Source organism: Muscardinus avellanarius (assembly GCF_963383645.1).
Source record: "Muscardinus avellanarius genome assembly, chromosome: 4".
In the NCBI taxonomy this organism is placed as follows: domain Eukaryota; kingdom Metazoa; phylum Chordata; class Mammalia; order Rodentia; family Gliridae; genus Muscardinus; species Muscardinus avellanarius.
In genome coordinates, this window is record NC_137789.1 from 17928977 (window position 1) to 17953083 (window position 24107).

The following is a 24107-nucleotide window of genomic DNA, read 5'->3' on the forward strand; positions in this document are numbered from 1 at the left end:
TGACAAGCCAGCAGGACAGGATTCACCACTCCTAGAGCACCGCGAGCACAGCCTTACAGCCTCCAGAACAGTGACAGATACATTTCTGTAGTTGAAGCCCCACCTTATCTGTGGTATTTTTGTTATAGCATCCCACAAGACTAGTACACCCCCTCAGAGCAAACAAGGATGGCTCACCGCAACAATGTACACCCTGATGAGGACTTTGACAGAGTGGTTGGGTGGAATCCCTTGCTGGATTCTTAGCTGCCCGTTGTCCTCAGAGCTAGAATCCTCAGGACTTTTGTAGATGCAAAAGGAGCCCTGGAACCACAAAGCACAATCAAATGAAACAAGATGATCAGTGTGCCATCAACCATCACAGAGAGCCTGGTGCCGAGACAATGAGCGTGGCCTGGGTCAGTGCTCCCTTTGCCAAATGTATGTCCTCTGGCTGTTCATGGAAGTTGCTTGACTCTGAGATTCTTTATGGTACATTGGTTGGTTGGGGTTGGTGCATTAACACTCTCATAATAGGACTGTAACACGAAGAACAACTATTTGGACCCTGAGTGCCTTTTCCCCTTGGGATGCTATGCTCCTGTTTCTCTGATGATCTCATTCCATCCTGACTCTAGTAGTCCTAGTTCCCAATGTAGCAACTGTGGCTCTAGGAGGTGCCAGGTCATGCAGGTAGTCAGTATTATAACCAGGATTTAAATCCATATTGGCATACTTCAACACCTATGCTATTTCTATCACACCATGTGGCGTGTTAAAGGCCTGGCATGCAGTGGGTATATGGGAAATGCAGGCTACTATTTTGTGATGCTGAAATCATAAGTCTGCCACATGGGGTGTTTGTGTTATCTGATTGGCTAACTTGTCTAACTGGTAGGCTAGCATAAATTATAGATATAACATGGTGTGTTAGGAAAAGGCAAAACAAAGTTAAGTGGTCCTTTCAGATAGTGACTCTCACTTTTATTTTCCATAGACTGAGCTCCAAATCACTGGCCACAAACCAAAACTATGTCCAAAGACTGGAGCTGTGTCATGTGGCGCTCCAGAGAAGGTCATGGGTAGAGATTAGGGATTTTCCTTAAATACGTCCTACACTATAGTTCCATTATCAAAACAAAGTTATAGCTAACATTCACGAACAGGGTGAGCCAAATAGAGTTAAGATAGGAACCTGCCTTGAACTTTCCTATGACTCGGTCTCCATCCAGACCATGATCATCTTCTGTAGATTTGCCTCTGAAGAGCTCAAAGGTTTTCACCCAGTCTTCAAAATTGTTGAATTCACTCTCAAGATGGTTGTCATATATCTTCAAGGAGAAGGGAAAAGATTATGCTGAGAGGAAGGAAAGCTCAGGATTGACTTAATGAGAAACGCCAAAGTTCTCCCAAGTTGTCCATGATAGATGCCTCTTAGAAAAATGTAAGATGCTATTGTTAATTAATTAATTGACTCTGCAGTACTAGGGATTAAACCCAGGGTCTTGTACCTGCTAGAAAAGCCTTTAACATATATCCATAGTTCTTTTTATTTTTTACTTTGAGACACAATCTCACTGAATTGTCCAGGCCAGCTTCAAATTTAAGAACCTCCTTCCTCAGTCTCTTAAGTAGCTTGGTTTACAGGTGTGTGCCATCATGCCAGGCTTATTTTAAATAAGTTAAGGAACACAGTTTGGCTTAGCATTTCTCAACCTAACTACTAGTCTGAATGTTATATAACCTTGTTGGCAAACTTTTACTTTTTTTTTTTTTTGGTACTGGGGATTGAACCCAGGGGCATTCTACCTCCAAGCTATAACCCCAGCCCTATTTTATTCTTTATTTTGAAACAGGGTCTCACTAAGTTGCAGAGGGCCTAAGTAGCTGATACTGGCTGCAAACCTGTCATCCTCCTGTCTCAGCCTCCCTAGTACTGGGATTACAAGTGTGTGCCACCACACCTGCACTGGTAAAATTTTAAACTCTAATCTATATAGCTAACCCCCCTAAATTAAATATATATAGGTATAAATATGATAAACTATTTTATAGTTACTTGATGTCATTTGTTGTTAGATATAAACTATAGGACTTTGAGGAAATTAAAATCAATTATGTTCATTAATTCTTAACACATATAAAGTGGTAGGATATCTGTTTTTATTATAATGCATAAAGAGATGAATTTTCCAAGTGGGAAATGATATATGTACACCCTAGAAATGCAAAATAAAATTGAATCTTATATTTGGCAATATAATTAAATTACTTATTCAAATTACCTATCAAAATTACCCAAATTGGTTATCTACATATGTAATTTTCATACTCCAAAATTTTATATCCATAAAATGCCTTTAGCTAATACTTTCTGAATAATGTTAAGATTGGTCCGATGAAGCTGACTTTAGTTGGAATTAAAACCCCTGCTATTTTGAGTGTGTACACATCTGCTTGATGACATCAGGTTCCCTGAGGTGAGTCAAAGGAAACTTACACACTATACATTACCTGGCCAGGTCCAAGTTAAACAACATGAGGTATACCCCTTCCTTCCTTCTTTCCTTCCTTCCTTCCTTCCTTCCTTCCTTCCTTCCTTCCTTCCTTCTTCCCTCCCTCCCTCCCTCTTTCTTTCTTTCTTCCTTCCTTCCTTCCTTCCTTCCTTCCTTCCTTCCTTTTTTTCTTTCTTTGTAAGAATATTTATTTTGTTTATTTTTCTTAATAGTAATATTATTTATTTTCATACTTTTGTTGGTGCATCATAGTCTGACATCATAACATAGTTCACAGTGATAATGAAATACACGCAGATAGCACTTGGTGGGCTTCCCACCTACCCCCTTCAATAGAGGGATATAAAAATAGAAAATGAGTGAGCTCCACTACCTTGGCTTACCTGCTTGTTAAAGTTTCTTTGTATCAGTGATTATAATAAAGACAGAGTGAGTTAGTAAAAACAAAGACATGAGTAGGGTTAACCAAAGCACTAAGGGAACTGCACTGCTGGGCTCCCCGCTGCCTCCACGTGGGGACTCCCATGTCCACTTACCTTCAAGGTGGCCAGGCTAGGGATTCCATCATCTTTGGGTTTCTTCTTCAGAATCTTGTCTTTCTTCTTCTTTGGGCTCTCTTCTATATTTACCACTACTTCATCTGGCTTTCCCTCTGTAGATATTCAGAAGAAATTGTTGGATTTTCCCTCTTTTTCTTTGCTCTTAAGGCAAGTGTTTTGTTCATTCATCCAACTAGCAAAGAACAGCTCAGGATCTATTTATTTACTTATTTATTTTGTGGTACTTGGGATTGGACCCAGTACTACCTCTGAGCTACAGCCCTAGTCCTATTTTGTTTTGTTTTTTTTTTAATTTTGAAACTTGCTAAGTTGCTGAGGCTGGCCTAAAACCTGCAATCTTTCTGTCTGAGCCTCCCAAGTACTATGGTTATAGGCATGGGCCACCATGTCTAGCCCTGGATTCAGTATTTAGATTGACTCTAAAGTTTTTAGTTATATTCCCTCTGAAATGTCATCAGGAACTTGAACCTCATTCATAGATTTTTCCTAACTTACTTGGCTCACTGTCCTCTTTTCAGAAAAAAAAAATAACTCAGTACTCCCATGGAAATATACCTTCTTTATGTGAAAAACCATAAAAATGCAGTGACAAATTTGTGTTCTTTAATGTATCTGTATTTTGTTCCAGCACACCCCCAAATGTGGCATCACCCACTCTGAAAATCCATGATTCTACTTCAGCTTGAGGCTTAAATATGTTTAGGATCTTGCACAAAGTCATGCTAATGAAGTGACTTAATTTTTTAGCAGCAGACCCTGGGAAATACTATCAGAGATGGACCTCTAGCTCTGCTGGTTTTTAGCTGTGTAAACCTTGGACAAGCCATTTGATGTCTTTATACCTCTGTTTCACTGCTTGCAAGACGAGGATACTATTGTCTGTGTCATGGCATTGATCTTAGAATTAAATGTGCTCATTAGTAGTGATCTGAGCAACTGAGCCTAGCCCTGGTTTTTTCTGAGTCTCAGTGTCACCTGAAACAGCCTAGGCTTCTTGGTGTTACCGTTGTATTTAGGCCATGACCTGCTGGCTATTGGCTTCAGTTGAGTTTGTGGTCATTTTGGATCCCAGGATTCATTCACTTGGGTTTCTGCCAAGCCAGAACTAGCCAATCCCTGTAAATTGAGTTTTGGAAACTAAATCTAGATCTTCACATTCACCTCCACTAAGTCCTATCCATTTGGCTTTGTCCTGTCCTCCTACCTGCTTCTATTTCTACTCTGCTTTTTGTACATTAAGATTGTCAGTGTAGGACATGAGCTGAAGGTTCAGTCCCAGCACTGAAGGAAACTGGGAGACCTGGGAGCTCAGTTCAGTTCAGATATATATGAGACCTTTTTAAACTGTTATCTTCTGAAATTGCTTCCTCATGTGTGAGATGGAGATGTGCTCTAATATGCCACCCATGGCTTCCATTTCCATAATTCTCTTACTACAGTGACCCTACTCTATATCCCCAGAACAACTACTTACCTGTATTGCCTTTTTTCTCCTTGGTATTGTTCTCTGTTGCCTTTGAAAAACAGGGAAATAAGATTATTGACAATGCCATGCCCAATTTATTAATCCCAACTGATAACTGTTCTAATTCAGTCATCCTGGCTCTCTGCATTCTCTATGATATCATTTTAAAAGAATATTCAAACAGTCCCCAAGAAGTCCCCAGAATGAAGCCACACTGTGAGTGACCTAAGCACAGTGAGATATGCTGCCCTAGAGAAGAGCTGCCCACTCATGCAAGGAATGTGCCACCAAACTATAGACATTCTTGCTTCCTATAGGCAGGCTCCTCTTGGCCCCCGGGGAAAGCAAACTCTTTCCCACCATTTCTACACTTTCCTGGAACATCACACCAGGCTTCATTGTGAGTCTGTTGGCATGTTGGATCCCTGGGTTGGTACCTGGGAGTGGGGAGGGCAGTGGAGAAAGGGTAAAGGGCTGAGCACTCTCGAGAAGCATCCACCACAGCAAAAGGAGGGAGGTTGGAGTAGGAACTAACATTGGTGTGTTAATTTACTATATATTCAATCTTTGTGAATAGTCCTAGATGAAACTATAGTCTTAGCTTAAGAATCAGAAGAGTTTTTATTCAGCCAAGTATGGTAATAACATCTAACTACTTTTACCAAATTCAGTCACTGAGCTTTTGCCTGGATTTCCAGACCCACTCCCCTTGGTTCTCCAGGTTTATTACTTGATCCTCATCTTATTTCACATGCATAGGTCATGCTCTTGCACTGGCAGCTCTCCAGTTACTGATATTTGCTAAGGGTCAAGACCTGTCTTTACTTTGATAACTTCCCACACAAACAGAGAATCCTTCTGGAGACCTCAGGCCCTTTGACCTGGATACCTCCGGGTGTACTTGAAGCCCCTATCACTAATGCCCACCTGGGGAGACCCCTCTTCTTGCTGAGCCTTCCAGAGTACCTTGGGGAGGGGGGCAGATTTTCCACATGGCATGTGGGAGTGAACATCCTTCCCACATTCACAAAGAGCTTGTGTCCCGTGCCAGTTTTACCCAGAGGATAGAGATTTGGTAATTCAGGATACTTGGTCCTAGATTATTTACCCTTCTGCAGTTAACAGAACTGCACTTGAGTAAGGCCTGTGTGTAGTAGAATTTTAAAGGATGTATGTGGGATTTGGGGTGGGAGGAAGTGCTGTGTGTTCTTTATGAGGAGGGGAAACTCTACCTTCTGTGCTTTCTTCAGGGAGGCATAATATTTAGACCACCAGTCAATGACGTTTTCAGCAGATTCATCTGCGATGGTCCTCTTTCTCCGTTTAGTGGATCTTCGAGAAGGTGTCCTGGCATCCTGCCAAGGAATAAGCATTAGTTTGTTAGTTGGACTTAGTTTTGTTTCATGCTAGTAGCCAACTGGTTAAGCAAGAAAAGGAATGTATGGGTATCCATGGGGAAGTGGACAGAGGTATCTGTTGGTTTGGGGGTAGTAGCTCTCTGTTTCACTTCAATAAATTAAAGTTGAATAACCTATCCATCTACCCATTCATTTAGCAAACATAAGAAGATGTAAGGTATTGTGCTTGACACTGGAGATGTCTGAGGAATTTGACACATTACCATATTTGGGAAGCTTAAAGTTTAGTGGAAGAGATAGGCAGGTGAGAGTTGGGTACCATGTGATATGACATGGTACAGTAGAAAGGGCATTAGCTTCTGACAGATCTGGGTCACAAATCATTAAGTGATTAGTATAAATTTTGTAATTCTCAGTTTTCTCAACAAGGGACAATAGTATCTGCTAACTTCACTGCAATAAGTATTAAATGGCACAATGTAGACCATTCCCCTTTAGCTTCATTTCTGATTTCAACAGAAGTAAGTAAATGGCATCTACAATGTAAGCGATGAAGTGGTAGGAGATACCGTGATGCCCATATGGTGGAGAGGAGGCATGTGGAGAAGACAGTACTGCACTGGAGGTGACCTATGCAAGACTCATGCATCCATCATGCCTTCACTCTCCTCAATATCTGAGTCCCTACTGTGTGCCACGTACTCTATCAAGTGCAAAGAATAAAGAGATATGTCAAGGAATCACCTCTGTCCATTTGGGTTCACAGTTTTATGAAGTCAATAAATACTAAAGCTAAACATCTAACATAAACTGGTGGGTGCAACGCTGGGATAATGGAGAGACCCCAGTGAGAGGTCACTGATGGTCTCCCAGGATGGATGAGATGAAAACAACCTGAGAAAATATCCATTAATCTATCTTGCTCTTCTTATTTTAGTCTTTATCATTCCCTGGGTGGGCAGTTTCTTATAACTTTTTTAAAATGGTCTTAGATTTAGCATTTAAATTTATGACTTAGACTAACTGTATTCCTGTTTGTGCTTCTTTGTGCACTTACTCATCTTCCTTTCTGGAATCTCATCTGAGTATGTCTTATTTCTCTTTGTAATCAAAAGGACACATCATTTTGGTCCTGTATGACCTTGTACAAAGTAGCCTCTAAATACTTGTCAGTAATTCTAGGTGAACAATCCATTGTCTTTCCAAGCTAGTGAATTTAGAGAAGTTTCTGTTCAATTAAATATTACTGTCACACTTGACTAATAATTTAATTTATTTACATTGAATTTTATGATTCTACAATAGTTCTCTGCGTACCAATAGCCTTATTCTATACATGAGAAAATTGATAGAAATGTGAAGTTGCTGACTCAAGGTCACATGGCTAGTCAGTGGGAGAATTAGTATCTAGATTCTCCAATGCAAATTCCAGTGAGCTTTGTAAATATGAAGAAGGATTACATTCTGACCTTAGCTTTTCCATCTTTTGGTGGCTTCTGGGCTTCAGGTGTGTGTTCAGGCTCCAGCATAGGGGATGAGTCAGGGATGTCGACCAAGATGGCTGGCTGAACCTGGGCAGAGTCGGGTACCACTGTGGGAGGCGGATCGACAGTCACATAGATATGATCTGTTGGGGGATCCTGGGAGGAGTCAAGGAGTCCAGGAGACTCAGTCACTATTTGTGAATCTGAAATAGCTGAAATGGAAGTACATTCAGTCAGAGAACAGGACTGCACTACAGGGTGGTCATGTCAGGGATCAGATCTGGATTCAAACATGGCAAGTTCCTAACATTTCTGAACTTTATTTTCCTTACTTATAAAATGGTAGTAAAAAAAAAAAAACCTCACTTCACTGGGGAATACAATGAGATCCCAGTGTAAGCCATTTGGTGCATGATAGGTAGTTGATGAATGGTTGCATTGTTATTGATTCCTCAGAGATATTTTATTCAATCATGGCCATTGGGATCATGAAAATCAATTTTGGGGGGCATGTGTCCTCTGTGTTGTTTTTTTTTCCCTAATGTGTCAACTTGGGGAGCTTTTGGAAGCTCCAGAAGTCAGTGAGCCACCAAATTCAGGCAGAACTCTGGGCGCATGAGTTTGGTAGGAAGCAGAGATATGTTTTTGGACCTTATAAGAGTCTTAATTGGCTGTTGATACCATGAAAGGTTCATATGCCACCCTTTGCTGCCAAATGTCCTCTCTAAATGTTATTTTTTTGCTGTGGAAATCACATGTAGGGACAGTTTCCATTTGGGGACCCCCGTGGTTGAGTTTCCATTTGGGGACCTCCGTGGTTGAGTTTCCATTTGGGGACCCCCGTGGTTGTCGGGGCTCCAGAGGTTCTCCTTCCTTCAGTTGCTGAGTTGTCAACAGCAAATTTAACCCAACAAACTCATAGGTCTCTGCCCTGTGATTGGCACAGAGACGAAGAAATTTCTAGGGCAGATTGAAAAACTGAGAAATACACGGAGATGTATGGCAACTTGACTTTTGAGAGAATGGTAAACTCAGTGGGGAAAGGAATGACTGTTTAGTAGGCCTTTGGGAAGAGAGAATGGTATACTCTATGGAGAAAAATGTAGCTGCATTTCTACCTAAAATCAAGTACAAAAACAGATGGATGTAAGATCCAAATGTTGATGCTAAAACCATAGAGCTAATTGAAGACAATATAAGCTAATATATTTGTGACCAAAGAGAGGAGAAAGAACAAGATTCTAAAACCATAAAGTACATAAATCATAAAGTACAAACTGTAAAATTTAAAACATGAATGCATCTTATTGCAACAAAATTAGGAATTTCTGCCCAAAGATGGGATTCTAGGCAATTTAAGTTTTCTCTTACTAGATAAAGATATGAGCAATACGTATAATCTATCTGATATTAGTCTCCAAAATATACAAAGAATTTGTGAAGCAAAAAAATTTAAAAGAAGCAAATTAGATAAAGGCTATCAGCAGGCAAATCACAGGAGGGAAGATTAAGATAACGGTAAGGAATGAACAAATTCAGTAGTAATGGAGAAATCCAAGTTAAATAATGAGAGAATACTTTACATGCACAGAATAGCACACACACACAGACACACACACACACACACACACACATACAAAAAAAAAATCCAAGCAAAATCAAAACAAAAACCCAGAAAGTCGGATAAGAGGAAACCCTGCTGGAAAGATGAAATTGGGACTGGGGGCTGTAGATGCAGTCATGGTAAAAGTGTAGACCTACGCAATTCAGCTACAGTTTTCTAGAGCGCCCTCTGTCTGTACTTAAGGAAATTACCCGTGCACATTCCCTGTGACCCAGCAATCCCACTCCTCTGTGTACATGCCAGAGAATCCCCACACCACATCTTCCCTCACATGCACAGGGCTGTTCATCACTGCAACGTTTTTGGAAGTAGGGAGTTGCAGGCAGCCTAGGGGGTCCAATACAAAGGAAAATGTGGTAAATGTAAGACATGAAGTTATGAGCTAATAATGTGTGTACAGTCATTTGAATAGATCTTAAAACAGGGCTGAGTGAAAAGAACAGGAAACCAAAGGAGGCTTATAGTACCATATAATTTATGTTGATGAAATGTGTTTCAATTTTATAAGGATGACGACCCATGGGGCCTACAGTGGGGAGTGGACAGGAGCGGAGACAAGGAGATAGTATGAGGAGGGTGGTGGGTATAATGACAGACGAGCCTTGAGCAGGGCATGGAATTGAGGAGTGCAACTAACTCATTCTGAGCACCATTCTGAGATGGAACAAACTAAAAGGACATCAAGCACAACACCAAGAAAAATGTCAAGAGTGTAGAGGCAGGAGGAAGGTTATATCACATTTGAGGAGTTGACCCTCATGTGAGTCTTTTTTATTTTTTGGTGGTACTGGGATTCCTGGAAACCCTTCTACCTCTGGGCTATACTCCCAGACCTATTTTTATACTTCTTAAAATTTGGAAACAGGGTATCTTAAGCCAGCATGGCTGGCTTCGAACCTGCGTGATCCTTCTGTCTCTGCCTCCCAAGCGCGGGGATTACAAGTGTGCACCACCACGCCGGGCTCTCATGTGAGTCTTAAAGTAAGGAGTCGGCAGCCAAAGAACACAGGAGGAAATTCATCAGAAAGACCCACGCAGCCTCCTGACTGTGAAGTCTTCTCCGAGCTGAGTCCCACAGCAGACACCCTGCAGGTGCAAGACTTTAGAGTCCAACCCAGCAGGTAGGGGCAGCTCCCTACCTTGCTCCACTTGGGCTCCAGCCACCTGGGCGATTGGGACAAGAGGCTTTCTGGATTTACACAAAAACTGCTTCAAGCAGTTGATGGTGTAGGTGCCTACGAGGGTGCTCCTTCCGAAAGCCCTCCAGTCTACCACGCAGATGCTTAGTGGCGGGTGCAGAAGTTCATTCTCAGGCAGCTCCTGCAGGAGAGGTGGGGGGAAGCAGGTTGGGCTGCTCATATTCTGCAGACCTGCCTAGAAGCATGCCCAGAGCTAGCCAGGCATCCACTCTCCCTGGTCCCTGCCCTGCTCTTCTGCCCCTCAGGTCAGTTCTGTAGCTTGTCAAAACTCAGGAGCATTGTTTTCCCAAGCCAATAAATAAAAACCAAAAATGAGAGAAATGTCTTGCAGTTCACCCCAGGTTTCCTTCCTTCCTTCCTTCCTTCCTTCCTTCCTTCCTTCCTTTGCGGTACTGGGGATGGAACCCAGGGGCATTCTACCTCCGAGCTACACCCCCAGCCCTATTCTTTATTATTTTGAAACAGGATCTCACTGAGTTGCAAAAAGCCTCACTAAGTAGCTGCGCCTCTCTGTGAACCATGATCTTCCTGTCTCAGCCTCCCAAATGCTGGGATTACAAGCATGCGCCACCACACCCAGTCATTCCAGGTTTAAATTGCAAAAATCTCCCACTTCTACATTTACTATGGCAGTATTCTCAGTCTCATTTTTAAATGACAGTTTTCCCAGCCCCAATATGTAAAATGGATGAGAGCCGAGCCATGTAACGTGGAAGGAGGGGACAGTGCCCTGAGACCTTGTTTCCCCTGGTGTTCCTGAGGCTCAATGAAGCCAAGAGTGAAAGGTCCACATTATGCAGTCTTCAATCATACTCCTAGCTAATTCAGAATAGGTGACCCTTACAGCTGACTGGGTTGGACAAGGCAAACTTTTCTTCCTTCCAAATAAAAAGCATAAAAAGATATACTGAAATACTGAAATAAATGAAAGCACAGATGTCCCAAAACATTACATTAAAAGTGTAAGAACACATGCAAACTACTGACATTCTAGGTACAAATAATATTATTGTTGTTAATCTAGCCATTAAAATAAATTTCAATAGGATATCTTCTAGGCTGGTGGCTTCCTGACTTTAGCTTGTATGAAATTACCTGGAGGCTTGTTTAACCAGAAATATCTAGGTCCACACTCAGCAGTTTCTGACCTAGCAATACAGGGAGCTGTGACTATAGAAGGGAAGGATTTGAGGATGCAGTTTAGACATCCCACATGGTGCCCATGCATGACTTGGGTACACACTTCAGGAACCATTATTCTAGGCAAAAATTTTTGACCTGTTTTGATCTTATGTATGATGTACACCTAAAACAATTAAAAACAATAACACGTGTCTATTTCATGTAATTCTAAGTTCCTTGTATTTTCACAATTAGATTGCTCTTGTTTGCAGGTAGTGGGCATCTGGAGTTCTAATCCATCTCCCAGAGCCAAGAGCATGGCAGAGTGGGGCCCATGTGTGGCGTGAGATGCCCATACCACTTCGAATGCATCTGCCTGGATGTTGAAGTTTGGGTTGTTCTTGTAGCTCTGGATCACACAAGACTTCACTCCTCGTCCCCCACACTCGATGAGAACCTGCGGCCGGTCCACAGAGAGGAGTTGTACCTTCTTCATTTCTCGGACTCCCCAGAAGAGAACCTGTAGGGAAGACCAGTAGATGTCAGCACAAACCCAAAGAGGAGCCACATCACACCCTGGAGGTGGGGGGAAGTCAGATCTTCCCTGAGAACCATAACATGTTCTTTCAGGTATAACTGTACAGCAACTGGAGGGCTGAGTCAAGTGCCAGATGGATGGGGTTTCCTGGGCCCCTACAATGCAGACAGGACCACTGCCACGGAGTCCTAGAGCCTAAAGGACAACCCACTGAACCATACCTCCACTCTGTATTTACTCAGCACTGGCCGGATGTTGGCAGGCACTGGGTAGATCTGGGTGATGTCTGGTGGGTCAGTTGGAGGAAGCTCTTGCAGCCCAGAGGCAGGAACCTATCACACAAAACAGGCATCATGAGAAGGCTGGAGAAAGCTTGGGAGACCAGCAGTGTCCACCATCACCGTCACAGTCTGATGTCATGGTTTTGTCAACTTAAAATGCAACAAGAAAAGCCAGGTGTGGTGGTGCACACTTGTAATCCCAGCATTTGGGAGGCTGAGACAGGAGGATCGCAGTTCATGGACAGCCTCAGTTACTTAGTAATGCCCTTTGCAACTCAGTGAGACTCTGCTTCAAAATAAAGAACAATAAATAGAGCTGGAGGTGTAACTTGGAGGTAGAATGCCCCTGGGTTCCATCCCCAGTACTGAAAAAAAAAAAAAAAAAAGCAACAAGGACTCTTTACCAACTTTCATTACTTGTTAATTGATAAATGCATTAACTTACAAGGTGATGGCATTGAATGAGCAGATGAGCACTGAAGAGGTGCCAAAAGGTTGATAAGACTTAGTTTTCAGCAAGCGTATTGTATAGGAAGGATTAAAAAACAAGACAAGTAGTTAGATCCTCATAGCCTGATAAAATTACATGGAACTGTAACAGTGAAATGGAAGAGATTTGGTTCCATTCTGACCCTTGGAGCCTTAACTTTTTCATCACTTCTGGCTCATCAAGATCTCCAGGAAACCCATGATTCACTACTACAAAAAAATCATATTTAACAAAAAGTGCCTACTTCTTCATCAAGAGATAGAAAATGAAGTCTTTTGAAGGGAGAGCCCTGGAGGAAACTGTGTCACTTCATGAACCCTTGGTGTTTGCAGGAAGACAACTATGCTTTGCTGATGCCTCCCATAAAGGACTTAGAGCATGCCAGTAGGCCCAGGGTCTTTCCTGTGATGGGCCATCCCACAATTCCTTCCAGACCTGGCTCACACCATGTATCTTTCTAGAAGCTTTCCTTGATTTGGTTCTGGCTACCATGGCCATTCTGTGGTCCTATGTCCTTTGAGAGCAGTGTTCCTTAATACAGACTTCATAAAGAAATTAGGGGATGAAAACCAGACACCAGCTCTACTGTAAGACCTTGCACAAATCACTTTCCCTCAGACATTGGATTAAACATGGCTTTGGAACAGGTAGTTTACCTCACTACGACTGTTTGTCTTGCCTGAATAGTACACAGGACTTGGCCAAGAGGAAGCCTTGGCTGACTTCATTCTCCAGGCCCCTCAGGCACACTCCATACACAGTAAGTTCTTGATGAATGTTTATTGACCGACTGACACATTAGCTCCATACGTGAGAAAAGCCTGATTGCTCATCTAAACCTGCAAAGTGCAAACAGACCCCCCTTTATTTTCACAGACACATTCTGGTTGGCAAGGGCACACGTGGCTATGCTAATTAGAAGAAAGTTCAGAAAGAAAAGAACAGATGCTACAAATGGCCCAAGATAACAAAGCTGCAGAGTGAACTGAATAAGAAGGGGTATGATGCGGGTGAATGCCCAGCACTGCTGCAGTACCCAGGAGAGCAGCAGAGCCCACAACTATCACCTCGCTGCAGAGCTAGCTGCTCCTCTGGCTTCAAGCATAAAGCCCAAAACAGCTGTGATGAGGATGTGGGAGAAGTTGCCTCTGGACATGCTTTTTCATTTTACTTTTAATTAGATCTTTATTTTAACTGACACATAATAATTATGCATATGTTGTGGGGTGCAGTGTGGCATTTCAATGCATATATATGAGGATAGCTGGCCTATCTAGCACCTGAGATATTGATCATTTCTTTGTGTGGAGAACATTCAAAGACCTCTCTATAAGCTGTTTTGAAATAATTATTGTCAATCATGGCTATCCTGCTGTTCTTCCTTCTCTTTAACTGCACCCCTGTCTCCATTAGCCATCCTCTCTCCATTTCTCCCCCCACACCTGCACCCTTCCCGGGCTCTATAACCACTATTGGACATACTACTTGAAAGCCATCAAGAGTAAGAATCGGGGGAGAGTAGGATGAGCTGGCCCAAAAGCCAGACTTCTCTAATACCACAATGGAGATCAAACATCAGGACTTCAAAGTATGTCCAGTGGCAGGACTGGAGCCAGGGAGAAGCAAGTTAGGTCCCTGGATGCAAAAGTTATGGAGTTACCTACCCACAGGTCAGGTGTGACCTGGGTCTCAGCCCCACCCATCTGAGAAATCTCTAATTCTCAGAAGTCTTTCTCCTTTCTCTGTTTCCCTCAGCTCCTCATCTGTCCTTCAATAATATCTTATATTCATTACAGTGGTAAGGAACCAGTCTTGTTATAGCTTGGATTTTTAATACTTTTATTGGTGCATTATAGATTCACATCATAATATAATTCACAGTGATGGTGACATACATGAACACGATATTTGGTGAACTTTCACCCAGTTCCCTTCCCATCCCCCTTTCCCCTTACTTATTGAAATTTGCATTGATATTCTAATATATGTGTATAAACTGAATATATATATATATATATATATATATATATATATATAGTCAATGTAAGGAATCCCTTCATTAATCCTCTCTCTCCCCCTGCCCATCTTCCCCTAGACCACCTCTGTCCATCTCCCAGACCCCATGCACTAGAGACAGCCATGTTGAAGGAAGAACTTCATTGCTGGAGAAGGGACACTAGAGGCATGGCTGGGCATAGTGTCTGTGTCCCAGGCCCCACTAAGATGAAGCCTCTGGCTCTGACCCTCTCTCTTTGCTCCTCTTACTCTCTGTTGCCCACCATCATGCCTAAGAATTTCCAGCCCTGGCTCATGCTTGGAGTCCATATAAAGCGGACAATAGATATATGGACTGAAATCTCTAGAACTGTGAGCAAGTAAATCTTCCTTCCTCTAAGTTTTTTGTGTTGGGCATTTGGGTCACTGTGGTGAGAATCCTAATTGAAATAGGGCTTTATCACTTGCCAGCTGTGAGGACTTGGAAAGGTTCCCAAGTGTCTCTGACTCTCAGCTCTGTCATTTGTAAAATGAAGATAATGATATCTAATTCATAGAGCTGCTGTGAAGAATAGCTGAGGCAGCATGCAGGCACTTGGCACACTTTCTGGCACATAACGTTCCCTAGGAGTGAAGATCGACTGGAAATATACTGACTTTTACAAAGAGTAAAGTTCAACTTCAAATCACTTTAATCTCTACTTGGGTACAGATGACATAGAATTGCTAGTGGCCTCAAAATGTCCTCAAAGTAATTTTAAATCCTCTGGAGGGAAACAATACTGACCTCGGCTCAAGTTTTCTCTGCATCTTGTTATACATAATATCCAGCATGCAATAAAATATGGCATGAAAGAAGAGAGGATGATGTGGTTAAAAGCCAAGGGAAATGACAACCAAAGAAACAGACTTCTACAGGATTCAGAAAATACAGTAATCATACATGAATTCTAAAATAACAATCTACTCAATAAAAGCAAAGTTAAGAATTTATTTCTTTCCTTTTTCTTCCCTTTCTTTCTTCTCTGCCTTTCTTTCTATCCTTCTTCTTTTGTATCAAACCAAGGGTCTCATGCTCTAGGCAAGAACTCTACCACTGAGTGATACTCCCAGCCAAAGAAATTTCAATAGAAACAGAAACCTATAATAAAAGAGAAAAAATAGAAATTCTGTGACTGAAAAATAGTCACCGGGATGAAAAACTTAAATGGGATTAAAAAAAGAGATGAGATGCAGATTAAGGCAAAGGAAATAAACTGGAAGACAGGCCATTATTGTGGATAGAATAAAGTTGAGAGAGAAAAAAGGTACAAAGTACATTAAAACACGAGAGCCATAGAGCATTAGCTAAAAGTTCTAGCATACATATAATTGGAGTCATGGAGAAAAACAGAGAAGAGGAGAAGAGGGCAAAATGGAACAGAAGCAATATTTGAATAGATAATGGCTAACCATTTTCTAAAACTAATTGAAAACATCAAGCCACAGTTTCAAGATCTCTAAAAAAAAGATAAAGGCAAATAAATTTCCACTATTTTGTAATACAAAATAGTAAGACTGCTAAAAATCAAAGATAAACAAAAATATCTTAAAACAATCAATGAAAATGAAGAAAAAAATCATGTGTATTATTGGGGATTAAACCCAGAAGCATTCTACCTTTGAACTACACCTCCAGCCCCTTTTTTAGTTTTTTTCTTTTGAGACAGTGTCTCATTAGGCTGCTGAGAGTCTAAGTTGCTGAGGCTGCCCTCAAACCTGCAACTCTATTGTCTCAGCTTCCCAAGTCATGGGATTTCAGGCATGTGCCATCACTCCCAGCTAAAAATACCACATTTTAAGGAGCAACAATAAGAATGGTAGATATCCAACTTTTCAACAGAGGAAGGGACGATAGTAATATTAACAATATATTATATAATTATTATTATATATTACTATTGACACTAGTTACAATAATTTTGTACTTATTATAATATTATCCCTTTTTATCATAAAGGGACAATGGTTCTTGTCCTCAGATAGATGAAAGAAATTTCTACATGTCTCACAAACTGTGAACTAAAAGATACCAGAGGAAAGTTATTGGGCCTGAGTTCAAGTAACAAGTTAGTGGCAGGGGCAGAAATGGGCTTGCACATCTTCACTGAAGTAACGCCAACAGACAACAGACCTGGAACAGAAGCCCAGGACTGTGCTGACCTGCTGGCCACCAGAGAGGCAAGTGTGAACTCTAAGACCAGGCTCATGGCTGGAGACTCTCCTGGAGGCCACAGCAGAGTCTCTGCTGGAAGGTCTTAGTAACATATAAGGATCAGCCCACTTGCCATCCCTGGGCCCTCTAAAGCCTGTTTTTGGTTGAATGGCTTCTAGAAAGTCACGATTAGTCGATCACTATCATTAAAGAATTGATGTCTGAAGCTAATCCAATCACCTGATTCAGATCTCTAATGAGAGGATTTACTGAGCGCCCAGGAGGGGGAAGACTATCTCGTTTTGTTTTTTTTTTTTTTTTTTTTAAGCCAAGGAAATTTAGGTTAAAGACAAAGAACTAGGTTTACCTTATTCAGCACAGAGACAAAGATTAAAAATATATAAAAAATGAAATAATGTTGCTATGATAGAGCAAGATTTCTGAAGAATAGAATGAGAAGGAAGAACAGGTTCTTGGAAGGCAGGGGTGCCACAAGCTGTACCACATAGCTCCAGGGTGTCCCAGTCATGTAGGTCATATTTGAATGCATGCACAGGTGAGAAAAGTACTCCTTGCCTTCAAAAAACTTATCTACTGAGGGAGGAGACAGGGGTTGTTTTGATTACTTATAAACAATTGACCTGGATAAAAAAAGAATGAGAAGTACAGGGTGGAAGATAACATTTCATGAGATTGGGGTAGGTGGGAAAGCTTTCTGGAAGAGATGGTCTCTTGTCCTGAACTTCCAGGAAGATATCATTTGCATAGACAGGTAAATGGGGCTGAAGGGCTGGCATGGAAAAGCGGGAGACATTTCAGAATGATGAGTAGCATATGCGTACATTGTGAGATGGGGAAACTGACGGTAGACTGGCAGAGAGTTCACACTGTGTGTAGGAAGCCATGTGCTAAAATATGAGGCTGAGAAAGCAGTTTGAAGTTAGACTTTGGGAGCATTTAAAAGCCAGGCTATGGAAATTCAACATTCTCTAACAGTCCAGATTGTATCTTCATGGAAACATTCATGGTTATCATGGAGAAAAAAAATCTTGTGATGAAATGCATTTGGGAAATAATGAGTTTTGAAAAAGAAAAATTTTAAAGTTCTTTACTGTTGAACTTCTCACAGCCTTTACAACAGGAATATGAAGACACGTGTAATATGAAGTATTTCTCAAAGTGTCTTTTCAGTGGTTTTCTTTAAAAGAAACAGACTTTGGAAATGTTATTAGAGGTAAGAAGTGGGTGCAACTGAGAATCTTTGAACAGGAGAGTACCATGATCAACTTGTGTTCTAGAAGGAATGTGGAGGATGATGTGAACAGGGAAAAGATAGGAAGCCAGAAGACTGCAAAGAGGCCAGTCAAACATCCCAATGAAAACTAAAAGAGCCCACGGGAGCAGAGAAGTTGGGACTATGCAGGCCGCCATCCACAGGGCCGGCCTGGATATAGACACAGTGTGCAGAATGAAGCTTGCTGAGTTTTCAAGCCAGAGTGTCTTGAAGGATATAAGCTAGGATTAGGGCAGAGACCAAGCTAGCTTGAGTGGAGGAGGGAAATGGAAATAGTGGATTCAATCTGGTCCATAAGAGAACCAAGCTACCAAAGCCTTCTGAGTCAGGGAGATGTCTCAGTGATAGGAGAGCTAAAGGAAGCCGTCTACAGATGAGAACCGAGAACAGCTGTTGACAAATGAAAGAATTTCCAGGCCCATCTTCTCAGCATGCAGGAGATTAGCATGCTAAGACAGTCACACTGATGATCAAATTGCTTTTAGAACAAGTGCTCAAATGAGAAGTCCTAATGAATTGAATCTTTTAAGCTTCTTACCTCTGACAGTGTTTTCCTCTATTATAGTCAACTGTCAGCAAGTAGCAAGGTCTAGCACCAGCGCTGAGGGAGAAGGGGAGGAGGGACCATAGGATCCAGAGGGCTGGAGTGATCAACTCAGAAATGAGGGATCGACCCACCCGGCCCCTCACTGATAGATTCATGTTGAAAAGATAAATTGCTCGACTCCAAGTCAGCTAACCTTGAGCCTCGGCTTTCTCACATGTCCAATGTGAGAGGTGGACTAGAAATAGTTTTCCCGAGTCAGCCACTCCTCCATCACCTTCACCACCAGTGCCCTTATCCATTATACCATTATGGACACATCTTTGTTTTTAAAGAGAGAACTCCTTGTTGCTAGACAACACAAGTATTACTTCTCATAAATGAAAAGTAACTTGAAAAGAAAATCAATGAGAACAAAACAATTTAATTGGACTATATAAAGACAGAAATTCTTAAACTTTTTTTTCCTATTGTGTTGGGAGGGCCTGGTGTCCCAAGAAGCAGACTTTGAGAAATTTTCAGAGGTAGCACTGATCTTTTCTGAAGGTACTGAATTCGAAGGCTGTGCCATTTCCTACAAAGAGGCAAATCTAGACAGTATTCTAGGCAGCGGAACATCAAGCCAGACTTTCCTCTAGAAATATCAAGAAGATCAACAGGGGCAACATCCATGCCTGTGGGTTCAGTGTTATTCAGTGCTCTACTTAGTTTGACTCAAAAACACTCGCTGAAATACTAGAAGCTCCTGGATTCTCCACTGAAGAAAGACTAGGCCGGTTGGTTTTAAAGGTGGCCTTCAGTTCCGACTATCCATATTTTTGTGCAACACACACATATCTGTCTGGCCTCAGATGATTTTATTGTAATTCAATTATGCTGAAAGCCTAGAACCTACTATTTGTAAGACAAATATTCTTCTAGGCCGAATGCCCTACCCTCCTAGGCTGCAGCCATGATGGATCTGGAGCCAATGCTTGAATCCCTGCTACTCCACCCCTCCAAGAGCTTTCCTAGACTCAGTTTTCCTGACAGAGAGTTCATTCTTTTCCCAAACCAGCCATTCTGTCCATTAACGCATTCAGATGTGAGCAAAGTTCAGGTCTGAATACATGTGTGTCTAACCTGGAAGCTCTTGATTGTGTTGTCCGTGTTCCATAGTCTCCCTCTGTGTCTAGAGTCTAGCCTCTGACCTGACATACTGAGTTAAGTCATTACCTTTCCATCCAGAATAAGTACATTATTCCCATTCAAAATAAGTACCTTATTTTTATTACCTACTTAAAATTCATCTACATGAAACAGGCCATTACCTGTCTATCCAGCATTTAATTCCTAAAATAAATAGGTGGAACAAAGATCTTGCTTTAATATACTATGATGTAATATTAAAACGATAAAATCTCTAGTTTTCGTTGTTTGGTTATTATGCTCCAGGCACTTTGGGTAGATTGATTATCATTCTGCATTTTGCAGACACAGATAGAGATTAAGCAGCTTACTGCAGACCACACACACACATCGGTGGTGGGACTGAGTTTCACACCCACAGGATCTGGCCCTAACATCTTCCCTCTTATGCATGCTGTCTGTGGTTCTAAATTAAGTGGTTTTTTTTTGTTTTGTTTTTAATTGGGATTTCTGAAATCAAGCTGTCCTATGGAGAATGTTATAGACTGCGTATGACATTCATGTGTTGAGATCCTAACCCCCAGCCTAACGATGTTTGAAGGTGAGGCCTTTGGGAAGTGATTAGCTCATGAGAAAAGGAAATCTCGTAAATGAGATAAGTGCCTTTATAAGAAAAGACCCAAGAAAGGTCATTTCTCTCTCATACATATGAGGATAACAAAGAAAACAGCAGAAACTGGGACGAGGGCCCTCACTAGAGGCAGGATCTGCCAGTGCTTTGATCTCAGACTTCCAGCCTCCCAAACAGTGAGAAGCTGCTGCTTCTGTTGTTTAAGCCACCAGTGTGTGGAATTTTGGCAGCTTGAATGGACTAAGTCAAAAGGACTGATCTGACCCAAAGGTAGAGTGTCACCATCCCCTGACATCTCAGGGGAGAAGTCAAGGGAAGAAGCCTCTGCTGCAGGCCCACCTGCTCATCTCACTTCCTCTTCCTCTTTGTGTCCTGTTTGGTTCTTGCCAGACAGTCAGACACCAGAGTCTCATCTTCCCTTCCCAATATCCTTTCCCTGTTTGCTGCAAGAGTCTTCCTGCACACATGCTTATAAATCCCCCAGGTCTCAATGGAAAGAGACTTAGGGGGACTCTTGTCTTTGGAAAACTGGGAGACAGGGTAAGGAGCAAACGTCTCTGCAGGTCTAAGTTAAGCTTTAAGCTCAACCTCCAGCTAGCTGCACAGTGATTAAGTTGGTCAGTTGTATGAATCCTCAGTTTACTACCTATAAAATTGGAATCATGATACCTACCTTAGTAGGCTTGAGGGATGTCTAGTGTGATGAAAGATGTGTGAGACAGCAAAAGCAATCTGGGCACACTTGCCGCCTTCCTCTTTTGTGTCTTTTCAAGGCCCCTATGAGGCTTGAGGATTCACATAGAACCACTCAAGCATTGATGACCAAGCCCATAAGGATCTTTCATCCTGGGACTCTGATCTGTAGTCCAGAGGCTCTAGGATAGCCCACATCACCTGAATTCTTAAATGTCACCGCCAAGTCCCCAGAAGGAAACACATCCAGCCACAAGGTAGCAGAGTAGGGGGCAGACACAGCTTCACTGGAGTGATTTCCAGGCTGGCCACTTCTCCTGCTACACAGACTAGATGGACATGTAGTGCAGATGCCACTTGTGCATCCCTTACCTGGAGGAGTTCAAATACAGCGAGGAGGTCCCCTCCAGAGAGGTTCCCACAAGAGATGGGGTGGTAGCACAGCTTGGGGGGCTCATAGTCCTGGTCAGCTAGCTTCACAACTGGAGCAGCCACGGTGGAACCCAAATACTCCGGCTTCCCCTAGGGCACAAGAGAAATAAGTTTCTGTCCCCTGATTGCTATTTATTTGGCTCTGACACATCAGTGCAATTGCACAAATCGTTTTCATAAAGATGTCAGCATCAGTGTTTCCCTCTCTTCTTCTATCAAGCTCTTCTCCCAGTTCCACAGGTTTGGGGAGTGGTGGGATCCACTCAGGGGAAACCCTAAGAGGGTCATCTTGGGCACTTCCTGGCCCAAGGCTATCTTAGGAATGCCTCCTTGCACACTGAGCCCAGTTAAAATCATCCAGGGTAGACTGAAAGGGAAAAGGAAAACTAAAGGCTCCTCATTTATTCCAAAGGATCTCCAAATAGGGCTACATTGTGGTTGGGAGCATGAGCTGGGAGCCAGGCAACCCTGAGTTTGAATTCTTAGATCTGCCTCTTCCTAGCTCTGTGGCCTTGGGACAAACCCCTTTTGAGCCTCAGACCTAAAGTGGTTACAAATGATACCTGTTTAAAGGGTCATGAGGATTAATGATGTGACTGTATATGCCTTGTGTAGTGCTTGGTATACAAATGCCCAACACATGGTAGAGGATGATAAGGAGGACTAAGACAGTAATGATTAAGATCAATACGTTTAAGTGATGGCATAGTTCTGCTCTATTTTTCTTGCAAGTAAAAGAGAAAATTAAGGTATTTTCATATGTATGTGTATACATGGGCCTTTAAGTTTCTTTAAGAACTATTTGGTTGTGCTGCCTTCTGCCTCTTCCCCAGGCCTGCTCCCAAGAGCCTCGGTCCATATTTCTCCAGAAGCAAGTGTTTATTTTCTGTTTGAAAGTGCTTATTTTCCATCTGAATGGATCTGAAGCAATAAGTCTGCTTTGCTGCTTATCTGAGGAGCCACAGGAATGCCATTCCAACGGGTAGGGCTGCCTGCTTTATTCACTGCTACATCCCTGGCAGTTAGTGCATATTTGCTGAGTTAAAGCTGTTGGGTAAATGACCTTTGCCGTCTACGGACACTGCCACATTCTCTCTTGGGTGAGGTTGGGTTTGGACAATGCTACTTCATTGCCTTTGGACTCAGGAATCAGCACTTAAACTGCTAACTGTAGAGGGACGCTTGATGCAGGGCAAAATGGGGCCTTAGAGCGGTCACACTTGAAAACAAGCAAAGGCGCCTGCTGGTGTCCACTGGTGGGGTCAGACTTATGCTGGGGAAGGGCAGAATAGGAGAGCTGGGGATAGAATGAGTGAGGAAACTAACAGTTGGTTTGTCCATTATCCCTGCCAGGGGTTGTTAATTAAAATTAGCCCTCAAAATTTAAGAGTGAAAATACACCCAACAATCAATATGACAAATATAAATTAATTTCTCATAGAGCCTGTAGACTCTTATGAGGGAACAAGCCCCTGGAAAATGAGAGATCTAGAATGGAAGTGGTTCCAACAGAGTTCAACTGTAAAAATATGATCATCACCATATTTGAGGACCTATTTAGCTGCAGCTCATGGGTGTGAATATAATGCATGTCTACACCTATTTTTTTCCAGGAGGAAAGTGTAAGCTTTCATATTTTCTTTCTATATGATGTTTCTTTTTTTCCCTCAGATTCAAAAATGTAAGCTTGATTTTTTTGGGGGGATCAGGTTAAGAAAGGCTATCACTAAATAGAGATCTCAAGGCCGGGCGTGGTGGCGCATGCTTGTAATCCCCGCACTTGGGAGGCAGAGACAGGAGGGGAGGATCGCGCAGGTTCGAAGCCAGCCGCGCGCGCTGGCTTAGGAGACCCTGTTTCCAAATAAAGATGTAAAAATAGGTCTGGGAGTGTAGCCCGGAGGTAGAAGGTCTTCCAGGAACCCCAGTACCACCAAAAAACAAACAAACAAAAATAAATAAATAAATAAATAAATAAAGATCTCAAAAGTAAATTTAAAACAAGAGAGTAGCAATAAGAAATATAGCCAACCTGCATGCCAGTGTATCTGGAGCTTTCAAAGATGTCTGATTGCTTTTCAAATGGAAAATAAACACTTAGGAGGGGAAGCATGCTGTTAGTAACAAAATTGAAAGGGCATTTATTTTGTGACCCTTCCTATAGAAAACCAACATGCTGAACAGGAGAAATCATCTTTTATAAATATAATTATCTAACCCTACAAAAGGGATGGGACCCAGAGGGAGGGAACATGGAGAACCAGCACACATGCATACTAGGGAGATAGCTACATTAGCCACCACCCTATGTGCAGGAAAAAGTGGGTACGATAGACCCAAGTTAAAGTTCTGACTTTGGCCTCCAACTACTGATGACCTTAAAGAAGGCATTTGACCTTCCTGGGTCTGTCTTCTCTTCTAGGAAGCAAGGGTAGGGCTCATGCTCCCCAAAGGCTCTTCTGTGATTTTCACACTCTATTTCCCTCCTGACCAGGGCAAAGGCTGTCAGGCTGTCAGGAGTGCTCTGCAGAAGTGAAAAACCTTTGAAAAGACTTCCCAAACAAAAAAATACTGTTTTACTTT

The 24107-nt window shown here is 42.1% G+C and overlaps 1 protein-coding gene across 1 annotated transcript in view; it reads right to left on the reverse strand.

The window, feature by feature from the left end:
- Positions 1-24107, reverse strand: part of FER1L6 (fer-1 like family member 6) — a gene marked incomplete at its 3' end in the record, with an annotated part of 145779 nt that overhangs the window by 41004 nt on the left and 80668 nt on the right. The window contains exons 22-32 of the mRNA XM_080694720.1: positions 23902-24010; positions 21468-21617; positions 12067-12177; positions 11666-11827; positions 10126-10306; positions 7348-7574; positions 5753-5875; positions 4530-4569; positions 3032-3147; positions 1179-1310; positions 178-303 (exon numbers count right to left, since the gene is read on the reverse strand). Coding sequence (XP_080550846.1) covers positions 178-303; positions 1179-1310; positions 3032-3147; positions 4530-4569; positions 5753-5875; positions 7348-7574; positions 10126-10306; positions 11666-11827; positions 12067-12177; positions 21468-21617; positions 23902-24010 — 1477 coding nt within the window. The remainder of the gene's footprint in view (positions 1-177; positions 304-1178; positions 1311-3031; positions 3148-4529; positions 4570-5752; positions 5876-7347; positions 7575-10125; positions 10307-11665; positions 11828-12066; positions 12178-21467; positions 21618-23901; positions 24011-24107) is intronic.